Source organism: Xyrauchen texanus, chromosome 18, assembly GCF_025860055.1.
Source record: "Xyrauchen texanus isolate HMW12.3.18 chromosome 18, RBS_HiC_50CHRs, whole genome shotgun sequence".
Classification (NCBI taxonomy): domain Eukaryota; kingdom Metazoa; phylum Chordata; class Actinopteri; order Cypriniformes; family Catostomidae; genus Xyrauchen; species Xyrauchen texanus.
The window spans coordinates 21,862,251-21,876,460 of record NC_068293.1 but is presented as its reverse complement, the minus strand read 5'-3'; the positions used below and the strand labels follow the sequence as shown (position 1 = coordinate 21,876,460).

General features: G+C 35.9%; 1 protein-coding gene across 1 annotated transcript; it reads left to right on the top strand.

Annotated features, from left to right (window-relative positions):
* The first annotated feature begins 6,436 nt into the window (after nt 1-6,436).
* Nucleotides 6,437-13,383, top strand: LOC127659089 (atypical chemokine receptor 3-like). The gene is made up of 2 exons (XM_052148730.1): nt 6,437-6,546; nt 9,176-13,383. The coding sequence occupies exons 1-2, from the start codon at nt 6,538-6,540 to the stop codon at nt 10,325-10,327; spliced, it is 1,161 nt and encodes a 386-aa protein (XP_052004690.1). The 5' UTR covers nt 6,437-6,537; the 3' UTR covers nt 10,328-13,383.
* Nucleotides 13,384-14,210: the final 827 nt, after the last annotated feature.

The following is a 14,210-nucleotide window of genomic DNA, read 5'->3' as shown; positions in this document are numbered from 1 at the left end:
TGCTCAAGGACACAATGGTGGTAGCTGTGAGGATCAAACCAACAATCTTCTGTTTACCAGTTCAGTGTTTTAGCCCACTACGCCACCACTTTTGCTTCCTTGCTCATCCATCCTCAGGAAGCTTCCTCTGTCCTCATATCCTCGCTGTGCATTTTAGGGAAGTGATACTTTCTTCGTGATGCAGACTTCATGGTCACGGGCTCAAGGACGGAGGAACCAGGAAACGGGGATGCACAATTTAAGAAATGAGAAGCACGCTTTGTTCGTCTGCTGGTGAATCCAGTTATGAACAAATTGTCTCATGACTTTTTTTGATGCACATCTTGTATTCCTTATAAATTCAGTATGAGTTTATTTGGTAAATGTGTTTCCATCATAGTTTATAGAATACACATTTTTGACATCAAGAGAGCGTATGAGATTTTTTTATGCACATATGATGCATACGATATCCCAAATGTACATAAAAAAATATTTGGATGGTAACCCAGCTATAGATACTTGTGTCATGATATCATGATGTTTGGTCAAAAGACCTGCAAGAACTAATGTTGTTTGATATTATTGGAGTGTCACCATATTTTATCCCTTTGCTTTCTGCAGAAAAAAGAAAGTTATATGGGTTTGGAACGACACGATGGTAAAATAAGAGAGTAAATAAATACAGACATTTTTTGGGGGTTGAACAATTTCTTTGCGATGGTCAGTCAAAAACAAAATTACTTTTTTTGGGGGGCTATTTGACTTGTATTTATTTATGTAGGCTGACAATAGTTTATCATTATAAATGTTTGCAATAAGTGTCGCATTTGCACATTGCACAGATTGCAACTGCATCCTCCAGCATGTTTCGTCATACATATTGACAGTAGTAGATTGTTGAAAGTCATTCCGGGGCTGTTCATTACACAAATATAAAAGTGTGAGCTGGGTTGTTAAATGCTTTTGTGAGAAGCACTAGGCCTGTAGAACAAAATAATGGCTTCCGCAGGAGCTGCTATTGCTCTCAAAGGTCACACTATATGACTGCACAATGCACCAGCTGAGCTGTTTTTCAACCAATTAACGAGAGTGGGCCATTGAGGGCCTGTGAGCTTCCAGGGGAATATAATTTAATTGAAACTGATCAGCTAGAAACTGATCAATTAGACCACAGCTGTACAGTAATTCTTTTTCTAAAAATCTTTAAGATATTTTCATAACTATATACATACTATAGTTAAACCACCAGCCTAATTTTGTGTATTATGTCACCAAAACAGTGCCAAGCCACATCTCATTCATAGATGCTATTCTTCTCACAACAATTGTACACAGCGGTTATCTGAGTTGGTGCCAGATGGGCTGGTTTGAGTATTTCTGTAACTGCTGATCTCCTGGGATTTTATGAACAACAGTCTCTAGAATTTACTCAGAATGGTGCCAAAAACAAAAAACATCCAGTGAGCATCAGTTCTGTGGACAGAAATGCTTTGTTGATGAGAGAGGTCAGAGGAGAATGGCCAGACTGGTTCGAACTGACAAAGTCTACTTTGTAACTCAGATAACCACTCTGTACATTTGTGGTGGGAAGGACAGCATCTCAGAATGCTATTCTGTGCTTGTTAGTGCTGTTTTGTGGCACGAGGGTGACTCACAATATTAAGCAGGCGGTTTTAGTGTCCTTGCTGATCAGTGTATGTGTATATATATATATATATATATATATATATATATATATATATATATATATATATATATACATGTGTTTTGTTTTTTAAAGACAATCTGCACTGACCTAACCATGGTAATGGGTAGCTGTCCATGGTTTTACCTGAGGTCATGGCTTTTTTTTTTTTACAATTGCCACTGTTAAACTATTAAAGAACAATGGTAAACTTTAATTAGGCCAAGTCCTGTACAATTTAGAATGAAGGGGTTTAAAGGCTGGACCCTCATGAATTATGAACAAATGATTGACAATTTTAGTTACACTCTCCAGTGAACTTTATCACTTTTTTAAGGGTGTTGGATTTGGGATAGTGAAAATGCCCTGGTTATCAGCATAATTTGACAAGCCAACAAACTGTTATTTTACAGACTTGGGAAGAGTTTTTTTTTTCAAAATCCATAAACCAAGACCAAACTTTCTGACTGTAACTCGTCCTAGAGCATGGGTGGGGAACGTGAGGCCTCAGGGCCATATAAGGCCTGTGAGACCATTTTACGTCCAACAAGACCATTTGAGAAATAATTTGAAAAGCAAAAAATGGCCTTGATTCCATTAACAGTAAAAAAAAAAAAAAAAAAAAAATATATATATATATATATATATATATATATATATATATATATATATATATATAGAATTTAAAATAATAATAATGCAAAAACTGTAAGATAGAAAGACTATTTTAATTTTTGTTTCTTGGTGTGTAAGCACGTAACAGAATTTGTATGTTAATTTCAACCCACAATCAGAAATTGCAAGCTTGTATGGCCCACAATAATTTAGTGAATGCTCGAATGGCACTTAATAGGCAATAGGGTGCCCACCCCTGTCCTAGTGCTTTTATGCTAAATCCCCTATCTAGTTAGATATTGTTAGATACTGTTACATGAAAGAGAACATAATTCCTCTTCTACCTGAAAATGCCACATGTTGCTGTTCTGCTCCTGTAGGTACTTAGTGTGGTGACACAACTTAGTATAATATATTTCTGTTTACATGATGTGATTATGTTATGAATCTCACTATTGCTGTAACACAATGGCATTGCTATGTTGTGGTAATGTTGCAATGAAGTACTATAGCATTGTTAAAGTTGTTGCAAAGAAACACACACACACACACACACACACACACACACACACACACACACACACACACACACACACACACATAGACTGGGCACTGCTATGTTGTGTAGTGCCTTCACTCAATTGTGTCTCAAGGACTGAACACTGTGTGTGTTACATAGTAAATTAAATGTCAGTTTCTGAAAAGTTCTAGGTATTTTAAAGACAGATTAATACCAAGCTCACAAGCCTGTTATGTAACAGAAAATTATTTTCACCATGTAAAAACATAATCCACTTTACAACATTCCCTACCAGCTTACAGGACTAATTATAATGTACTTAATAATAATATACTGTATTAAACGTGTTCTAGGATAGATAAACATTAGCTGTTATGGATGTAATATAGCCCCCTTCGGCATATCGCAGCACCTTTTTTTGGCCCGTTCTGCATAACGTGGCAGCCCATTTCAGCTTATAGCGGCCAATTCGGCCCTGTTTCACTGCCAGCCTTTCGGGAAAAGTCCCTGTTCTCCCGATTGCCAATCTGCCCCTGTCTCTTGCCATCCCAGATATGTATGACTTTCTTTCTTTCTTCTGCAGAACACAAATAAAGATTTTTAGATGAATATCTCATCTCTTTTGGTCCATTCAATGCAAATGAATGCTGGCCAGAACTTTGAAGGTCCAAAAAGCACAAATGGCAGCATAAAAGTAATTTAATCTCTCAGTGGTTTAATCCATATCTTCAGAAGCGATATATATATATAATTCCACATTCACTTTCACATTCTTCCTTTTTTATTTTTGGTGATTTGCATTCTTTGTGCATTCGAATTATCAGTGACCAGCCTGATTCAGAGGTTGCATTTTCCCCTCTAACATTCCATTTTTACTTCACTGATGGTTAGGTTTAGGTTTGGGGTTTGGTTGGGGGTTACAGTTTATAAAATATGCATTCCACCTCAATGGATTAAAGCCTGTACAGCTGAAAACAACTCAATTCACAACTCACTTTTGGTGCCCCTCCGTGGAAATTACACTCACAAAATGGACCTTGCACGTGCCCATACACCCAACAAAATGTACCTCTTTGGCCACTGGGGGCAGTGTTTTGCAATTCGGTAAGCACAGAACGATTTTAGCTAAAGAAAAGTCAACCTACTATTTCAGATTTCACTGTGAGATCAGTTGGAGTTGTAGGCAAGGCCTAGTAGGAGTTGCCCTTGCACAAACTATTTTTATTTGTAATGGTGAACTATCTCTTTAACACTAATATTTGGGACAGGCAAATACAAAGAGATGAACAGAGAAAGAGAGACACATTTACATTTAAGAAAAGGGATCTCTTTATGTATTTCTTGGTCTTTGTTACACTAAAATGGCATTTACTTGGACAACAAATGTTTCACACATTCCATTTCACACTCAAAATTCATTAAATTTTATCTCCTATTATATCCCATTTGCTTTTAAACTCTGCATGGAGAGAAAGCAGCACATTTACTCTTTCCAGCATAGAAGGGGGACACACACCATTTACAAGCAGAGCTTTATGCAACCCGAACTCATGAAAGTTGTTAATAATTTACGAGTTGGCTCTTTTGTATTGTCTCGCACAATGTTGTTTTCATAAACTCGTACGAATTCATCACGTGCAAATTCACGGATGTCTAATGCAGAAGTAAGCGTGAGTTCCTCACATGATGTGTTAAGGACATATTTATTAATAATATGTCCTAACCCAAACACCTTATCTAAACCTAACCAATCAGTAGTGTGTAAACACTATAGCAAGCTGTTGTGTGTGACAGAAGAAAGTAGTTGTCACATATAAAATGGAAACGCTGTCCAGTGACATCACTGGCTCTAGTGAAAATCGTAGGAATTCAAATGAGTGCAGTCGCATGATATGATACAAATTAGCTAAATTTAGAATAGTCGTAGGAATCCTGATGGTTTTGCCATGAGAGTGTGATTTCACTGTGAGTGTGTGTTGGCTTTAACTCTTTCTTAGCGGTAAGAACTTGTGTCACCATATTAGTTATCAGCTGGGCAAGGATTCTAAGTAATGGGTTGGTCAGAAAGACAGGCATGATCTCCTGCCCCTGGCCTTGACCTGAAAGGAGAAGGCAGCATGACCCAAATGCCTTCCTTGGACAAGTTTATCCAGAGCAGCTTTTCAACCTTCAGCTGTCACCACCTGTCTTCCATATGTATTGAGACATCAAAGTGTTCCAGATTCATACTGCAAGCTATAGTCCATTCACAACGTTGTGTCAAAACAATTGACAAAATGATATAGCATTGCTCTAAATTTAACAAAATGAATCAAATTAATCCTCAAATGAAATGACTATTTTTCTCTTAAGGTATTTTCTCTTCAGCACTGAGTCACTCACTAATATAACTGCAGCACAACAGTTGTTGCTTAGCAATGGAGGTTAAGTGTATGTTTGAAAAGTAGAGAGAGATTTTCCTCTGTTCCAGCAGCTTTGGGACCCCTGCTCTCTTCCCTCCATAATACACCTCATTCAGTCCCTATTTCAAAGCCTCCGCCAAGAGGAACCAAAAGGTCTCTCCCATCCCGTGTATGTGGAATAAAGACTCAGATAAAGAAACTGGCACAGGGTTAAGGGGAACCAGGTTGCTTATCAGTGACTTTTTGAAATCTACTCTGATACTTTTGATAGCCAGGGACAATGGATATCCGTGCATGCTGAGGTTGTTCTTTCATGCAGTTTATCATGATGGAAACAATCACTTCTTCGGTAATCCATGTCCTTCGTAAGGTCGGACCTTTTAACATTAAAACATTTTTTAATACAAAGAACAATTCACACAGATAGGATGTTTAATTAACATGACGTTAACCTTCTTTTTCAGTTTGGGGCCCAAAGATCCCAAGGCACTTTTGCATGTTTGGAGTCTCAGAGACCCCCGGCTGATAAAACATGAATTAAAACAATGATTTTTCACAAGCTTGATGCTACACACCCTTGAATGCTTCTACCAATTGTTTACTTTGATTAATGTTAATGTATATTTCTATAATGTAATTTTGCTGGTGTCAAACTGACCCTATATTGAAGAAATGTTATTTATTATATTGGGTAAAAATCACATTATAAAAATTGCATGCTTAGATTGTGGTAAAACAAAGGGATAAAGCTTCAATATCTGGCTACTTGATTTTACGCTAAATAAATGCATCATTTTATTTTAAGGGAAAATAAGAGGAAACAATCTAAATTATTTTGAGAACTCTCTGGACCCCATGCAACCCCTCAGCGAAACATAGGGTTGGTAAAGTATAAGAAAGAAAATGAGGGTTTACAGTGCAATTCCTCATCTCTTACCATTCCGAGTTTTAACAAGATTTTTTCAAGATCTCAATTTGTCGTTATGGGTGGATATGTTTCATAATGTGTAATCGCGTATTTGGCATGGTGTTTAAAGGAGGTGCCGACGTGCTGAACTAGGTTCAAAAGTTAACATCCTAAAATTCTTAATGATACAGACAGCCCCCATCGGTGTCAGATTATGCAAAAGGGTTCAGACTGTGGTGCATGTGCGCAACTCTTTTCTCTAATAACAGCTATTCACAGATGGGATGGGCGTCACCGCTTTTACGAACTCTATTTAAACAACCTGCAGAACAGGAGTGCGAAACGGAGCGTGTCATCTCACCGATGGATAACAACTAAACTGAGGATTAATATCGCGACGCATACTAGCAAATCACCAAAGGGCACAATGACAGAGGTGAGCAGTATCTTTCTGTTCTGAAGAACGAGCAAAATATTAAATACTTGAGACTGAGTTTGTTTTTTAGTTACCCTATGGACTGGTTCAGACACCTGCACTAAAAGCTATTTCTCAATATATGCTATCTAAAGAAAAAGCAACACAGATAGGTTGGAATTTGTAACAATCCAATAACAGCACATTGATTTTTTAAATTGATTTGCAGAAAGTGTTGTTTGACTGCTTTCATAAAAAAGTTTCTCAGAACATGGGTGTTTACTTGTCTTAGGCCTACTGTGCCTTATCATTAACACGTTAAAGTACAAAAATCACTTTATTTGTCTTTTGGGCTTTTTAAAATTAATTTTGCATATTTAAAATTACATAAAATAATATGACCAGATTGTTAACAGCATCATTTAAGTTAATTTTGAGGGGGAAAATATATGTTAATATTTACTGTCATGGAGACAAAACATTTTTATTCTAAAGGTAGCCATATGTTCTTTTTTTATTTTCTTAATTTTTTTGAGGATAAGTTAATATATGTTACATATTTGTCATTGTTTATTATGTCCATGGATTAACTGAACATACAGTATGTTCTGCTCTGTAAGTGTTTGCTGTCAACAATCTCAGTTTGACATCTGTTCATGTTTAGAGTTGAACTCAATTGCTATTTTTTTTATTTACACTGTTTCTAAGTGGTACAGGAACTTGTATTTAAAATTTTATTTAATCTTAATTGAAAATAAAAAAAATGCTGCATTTATGGCCCCAGACTGTGTGTTCACTAATGAATAGAAACTATATAGATTGCCAACTGCCAAGAAAAATCTCTAAATTATAAGTCTTGCAAACATTTACAGTATAATTACTTACAAGACTTTATGTTAGAGATTTTCTTCGGTTATCCTTGGTATATTTGACATTGTAAATATACTTCAATGTAAGAATACTGTATATAAACAGGTGTATAATATATTTAATACACAGTAATATACTAATTCACATTAATATTTGGCATAATTTCAATGAACTGTGCATGCACCAGGTGTAAATTGTGAGCAACTATATCATTACTTAATCTTCAACATCCTGTTATCAAGACAGTGGGTTCATGGGTTCAAGACCCTCAAGGTGCCGAAGTCTATCAGAGTTCACATGGTCAGCCGTGACAGAGGACCATTACAATTATAATATATATATATAGAGTGAGAGAGCGAGAGAGAGAGAGAGAGAGAGAGAGAGAGAGAGAGAGAGAGAGAGAGAGAGAGGGGAGGCATAAAAAGAGAAAGGAGGCAAAGAGAGTGTTCATGTGTGTATCCTCACACGTTTTCCTGCTTAAATGATATCCATCAATCACATTTTGTGAATTAACTTCCTAAAAATGTTCCTCTTAGGGCTAACATACATAAATCATTCTTAAACAAACATGATCTTAAAAGAGTTCATCAAACAGCACTATTGTGTGCTTACTAAATGAAAGACAATTAGGTTTAACTTTGTAATGAACTTCAAACAGAATGCAGGTGGAGCAACAGGAAATTTCCTTTTGTATGGGAAAATTTGGTGTAATTCAAGACCCCAATTATATCATTTCAGCACATAAACACAATCACGCACTGTTTATGTTATTAGAAGTCTCTCAACACACCATGAGACAGACTCTCATTTAACATAGACTGGGTATACTGACATTTATATCCGTTGTTGCAACACTACTTGAGTGGTTCCACTAAAAAATTATTTAGTGACCAGAGAAAAATAAGGTCACAGGTCTTTGACCTCACCAACCACACAGCAACAAGTCTTTTAGAAAAGGCCACTTAGATGTTTATGATGTGTGAAAAAATCCCTAAATTGAAATTACTTCACAGATACAGTATCACTGTGAAGTCACTTTGATTTTTGAAAAGCACCAGTTTAAAAAATACTTCAGCATGACTGGCTTACAGTCAAACCGCTTTGTGCTTTTGAAGTATAGTGTCAGCTTTCTTACAGAGCTGAACCATGAAATCATAATAGGATGTTGCGATGACTTCACAAATATGCAATGTTGCAGTGCCATTGACAAGTTTGTTACACATGATTGGAATTTATTATGTCAATTAATAATCAAAACGATGTTTTAAGTGCTCTTTTGAACATATTGCACTTATGAACCTGCAACAAAAAGCCCACATATGTTGGTTCTTGGCAAAGCTTGACATAGGTGCTTGCTGATATCATATCTGAAAAATGCTCTAAAATCAAATATAGACAGTGTGGCATATCACTTCTAAGGCCAACCGGGTCAAATCTCATTTCCAGGTCATATTTTGCTCTAAAATCAAAAGAAGAAAATTGCTAAATTGTAAAAAATAAAATGTTCTTTCATTCCTGTTATTTATTTATTTTTGAATGTGAAAATATTTTGATTTTGGGGTGGAATATTACCTGGACATGACCTGTTCATGACAGATTTCTTGATATTCATTCAATCAAAGCATGTTTGAATATTTACAATGAATTTGCATTAACCTCATAATTATACAATTTGTAATAATTAAATGTAGTGGGCAGAGACCTTTATGGTAATCAAAAGTATAAAGCTGGACAACATCTTGATGGGTGCTTTAACTGCTGTTTCTCTCCCCTTCCACAGATCCTGTCTTCACCTCCAAATGAGAAGACTTTAAGTGCCAGCGAACTGACTGAATTCTTTAACATGTTGGAGGAATTTAATTTCACAGATGCCAGTGATAACATAACACGGGTGGAAATGCAAATGTGCCCCACTTCCTTTAACCGTTCTGCTCTTCTCCATGCTATGTGCACCCTCTATGTATTAATTTTTGTAGTGGGCCTGGCCGCCAATGCGCTAGTCATTTGGGTCAACTTGCGGTCACAACGTCATTACCATGAGACACATTTATATATCTTAAACCTGGCAGTGGCTGACCTGTGTGTGGTAGCTACTCTCCCTGTGTGGGTGAGCTCGCTGGCACAGGGTGGTCACTGGCCATTTGGCCAGGTGGCTTGCAAGCTAACACATCTTCTCTTCAGCGTCAACCTCTTTGCCAGCATCTTTTTCTTGGCCTGCATGAGCATGGATCGGTATTTATCAGTGTCACGCTCAGGGGAGTTCTCTCACAGACGTGGAAGACAAATACGCTATTTAGTGTGTGCTGTAATGTGGCTGCTAGCTCTGTTTGCCTCAATACCTGACACGTACTTCCTCCAGTCAGTGAAGTCACAACACAGCCATGTAACCTTGTGCCGTCCTGTTTACCCAGAGAATAACGCTCTGCAGTGGATGGTGGGCATTCAATTGAGTTTTGTGGTTCTAGGTTTTGCCATTCCTTTCCCTGTTATAGCAGTGTCTTACGCGCTGCTGGCAAACACCCTGACTTCCTCATCCTTCTCCTCACATGCCCCTTCAAGTGGAGAACAGGATCATAGTGTGAGCAGGAAGGTCATCCTCACGTACATAGTGGTCTTTACAGCTTGCTGGGCACCATATCATGCTGTGCTCCTAGCTGACGCTATGGCCATGCTGGGGCTGGTTCCTCTGGGCTGCAGCGCAGAGAATGCCCTGTTTGTGGCGCTGCACCTTACACAGTGCCTGTCATTGCTGCACTGCTGCGTGAACCCGGTGGTCTACAGCTTTGCTCACCGCCACTACCGTTATGACCTCATGAAGGCCTTCTTCTTCAAATACTCCACTCGTACAGGGCTGACACAGCTATTGGAGGGCTCTCAGGGCATTGAGACAGAATATGCAATGGTGGAGAACAACCCTACACCCGTAAGCTAGGACGCACAGGGTTTTCACTCTCAACCAGAGTTCTGCACTGCTTCAAATCATGACCTCACTTGACATGTATCAGATGTGGATTTTCCAGATAAGTGAAACTGAATTAAAACAACAAGTTTTTCATTGAACAAGTAGCAAATGTTCAATGGTGGCCCCAAAGACATTGAACACTATTGAGCTTTTGGAATAATTCCAAAAACGATTATGCAGAAATGTGCCAAAGACAGATGCTTCTTATTTTAACTTAAGAACTGCACGCACTCATCCAAACAATAGAGTGCATATTAACCTTCCGAGGCCCACACGTGACTGCTGTGTGCATTTTCAATTCTCCTTTTTTAATTTGTAACTAGTAGCACCTAATAAACAAGCAAAAAATAAAATATACCTAGCGCAAATAGTTTTCCTAAATATTGATGTCTACATATGTGGACATCGGGACTACATTTTAAGTAATATCAAGCTACAGAAAACCACATTTTTTTAATCATATAGTTTATTATGTTTCCAGTAGTGTTGGTTATTCATGTTTTTGAGTCAATTTTCTGTTAAGCCAAATAAATTATTCTGATTCAAAGTTATGGCCAGCATCATCAAATTACTGCCAACCATGTTTAAATAAAAATTTGTATTATAAAATTCTGAATCTATGTACTGATTGTCATTGTCCCATGTCTGCCAATATTTTGAGTGGTTCAAATATCATCTGCAGCCTGAAACTGAACTCTTGGTCAGATTCTAGGATTGAATGCACTTAGCTGCATAGAAAGCTATTGGATGCACCCTTGCTCCCTATAAAGTGAGCCTCTGAAAGCTACATTTTTCAGCTTTTGGATGAATACATTTATTCTCAATGTGAAAATGGGTTGTAACTAAATAGGAATGTATTTACTAATGTTAGTAAATAGAACGGTTTTGTATAGTGATAACAAAATAAGAAATAACTAAATGTATATTAAAATGAAGCAAATGACCCACAGATGTGTTATAGTTGAAAATTATTAAAAATAACTAACATGTTTTTTCAACTTTTATTGGTACAAGGTCCCATTTTCCACATATGTTGACTTCTTCTTTATAAGCATGCTGACGTGTGAAAAATCTATGGATTTTTTAAAGCAGCATATCAAACAAAACAAGAGATGCTACTTGTTGCAACTACTTTGTTACAACCAAACAGGTTTAAATAAAAAAACGTAAAGAGGTTTCTTACCAGAGGCACTTTTGTTGGCGCTGCACCCATAGTAGCACTTCACGGAAATCGATGTCATGCTGTTGTGTCACGTGACACAGTGTGCCAGAAGTTGAATCTTTAAATGACAGTATAGAGTCCTATGAACAGTATTCAGTCAGTTTTAATACATTTAAATGATGCGCTGCTTATAGCAAAGCCAAAATACAACATACAATACCCTGAACGGAAAGGAACTGCAAAGATAAACATTTGTTTTCTAACAGCAGTCCAAAAAGTCATTATACTATTATATCAATATTTAAGATTTCTTAACCCAACTCAATTTCTATACTTTGATAGAAAAAACATTTTAAAACATGTATCAGGCAGTATGCTGTATGTAGTAACAATTATTTTATTTACATTACACTATAAAAGAGATATTCTTAAACACCTAATCCCACCCCTACGCTTAAATGTAACTAATACATAACATTAATGCAAAACTCCTTTTGAACAAAACAAAAACAATGAGCAAATATGAAATGCATAAGTAAAGCAATGAGTGCACAGAATTTTCAATTTATTTTATTTAAAAAAAATGTAGTCTTGGGTAAAGTTTTGAATTCTTCCTAAATTATACGAATATGTTCTAACAGTGACATTTAAAATATGGAAAAGTGTAACATTTTGCTGATGCAGACAACAGACCAGAGGATGTTTTGGTGATGGTGTTATAAGGATGTATTGTTATGAGAGTGTGTTGAATTATGACTTTTCATAAATGTATGATAACTTGAAATATTGCAATTTATGATACAATATTTGAGAATTTAAGCTAGTTTTTACTCCTTACTTACCAGTCTCTTACTACTGAAAAGCAACATAAGTTCAATAAAAAATAAATAAACAATAATAATAATAATAATAAATCATAGTATTAGATGGAATGATGAAATCATGTTAAAAGAATGTTACAAAATAAGATTTTGAAGTTATTTGTATTTTTTGCAGACTGTATAATGTAGCTCAACTTCGGTGTTTATTTTTAGATGTTGCTCACTTGCTATTGATTGGAATGCTCAAAGCACTTAGTATAGAGGGGATTGTTGTCTTTTATGGCAAGATAATTGGTGTTACTTATGTATTTTGAACAGTCTGTGCACACATGTTCCCTTCTCTGCAACAGCTCATTCAAAAATTTTAAAGGATGGGATTGGGACAATCTGAATATATCTGGATTTTTCAAAGATTGAGTGTGTTCATGTAGGGTTCATGAAGTGTAACTGTATGTGTTTGTGTTTATACATCATTGTTGTTTTTTCTGTTATGTATATAATGTTTAATGACAGACTTAATCTTGTAACAGCTTCTTGTGTGTGTACTTGAAAGAGCATTTTCTTAAAGGTTACTGAGTCATTTTTTAGATGTGTATATTTAGATTTTCTGTAAGGTAACTTAAATACATTGTTATATTTAACTTAGCTTCTGTCACATATTTTTTTTGTTGTAGAGTTCTGATGGAACATTGCAAACCTAAATGTTCTTGAAATAACTTGTTTTTCTTCAGAAAACCTATTCAATTACTCTAGTCTCTCTTAAACATCAAATCACCCTTCTTTAAATTCCTTTTCCTCATTCTCATGCTCATATACAGTATGGTATCTTATGGAAACTGCATGGATAGGATTAACCCATGCATGAGCTGAATATGGATTCAATCTACTCTTCCCTTTTATGTTTGATTAAATAAACACCACAGTGGTATAACTGGTTCGCCATGTGTTCGACAGTGATGGCCCCTTTCATTTACACCCTTAGGGATTCATAAAAAACTTAAAGGTAATATCTTCAATCTTTGTTAATGCAACAATAAATGTCTTTGAACAACCAGGGATCCTTTGCCTTAATTTAAATGATTGTTTCAAGATGATCACGGCTGCAGAATATCAGTACTTGCAATGGTCAAGCAGGTTTGCATATTCAATGCAGCTAAAAATGCACAAAGCACATTTTGAAAAGTGAAGGGTTGACTAGATTTTAATGCAATTAAAATTGAATTAGTTAATTGTCTACATTGAAAATGCATAAATGACTGTGGGAATGAACTTACTGTCTCAGGCATGTCAAGCTTATCTACAGTAAAAACTAGCAAAGGTTAATTAATCACAAAAACATGAAAAATATATTTTTTAATGTATTAAATTTATTCATTTATTAAATCTCATGCTTGTAAATGTTAACATAGAGAATTTTTACATTACTAACTCTACCAAATGTGTTAGTCTTTGGGTCAGAAAACGTAAAGAGGGATAACTGACACAGACCACTCAGATTTATAAGCAATCATTTTATTTTTACTATCAATATCACATATTAATTTAACAATAACTATCAAGTTCAGTAAGTGGAACATTTGTTCTTGAAAATGGCTAATTATTCTTATTTCTAATTATGCACACTCTAGTCCATTAAAAAAGCTTTTCTTCAATACTTTTCATGACAGCAATTAGATTGAATCCAATATTGATTTAGACAGGTGCTATTTTATAACTCACATGTTAAAAACACAGAAAAAAGTTCTGTTTCCAAATTGATATATTTGCATCGATCATGAAAGCAGGACAGATAATTCTGTGCATATGTGTGCAGTGGGACACATGTTGATATTTTTTTTATTTTTCAACAGCCTCATAAGATACCAAACTA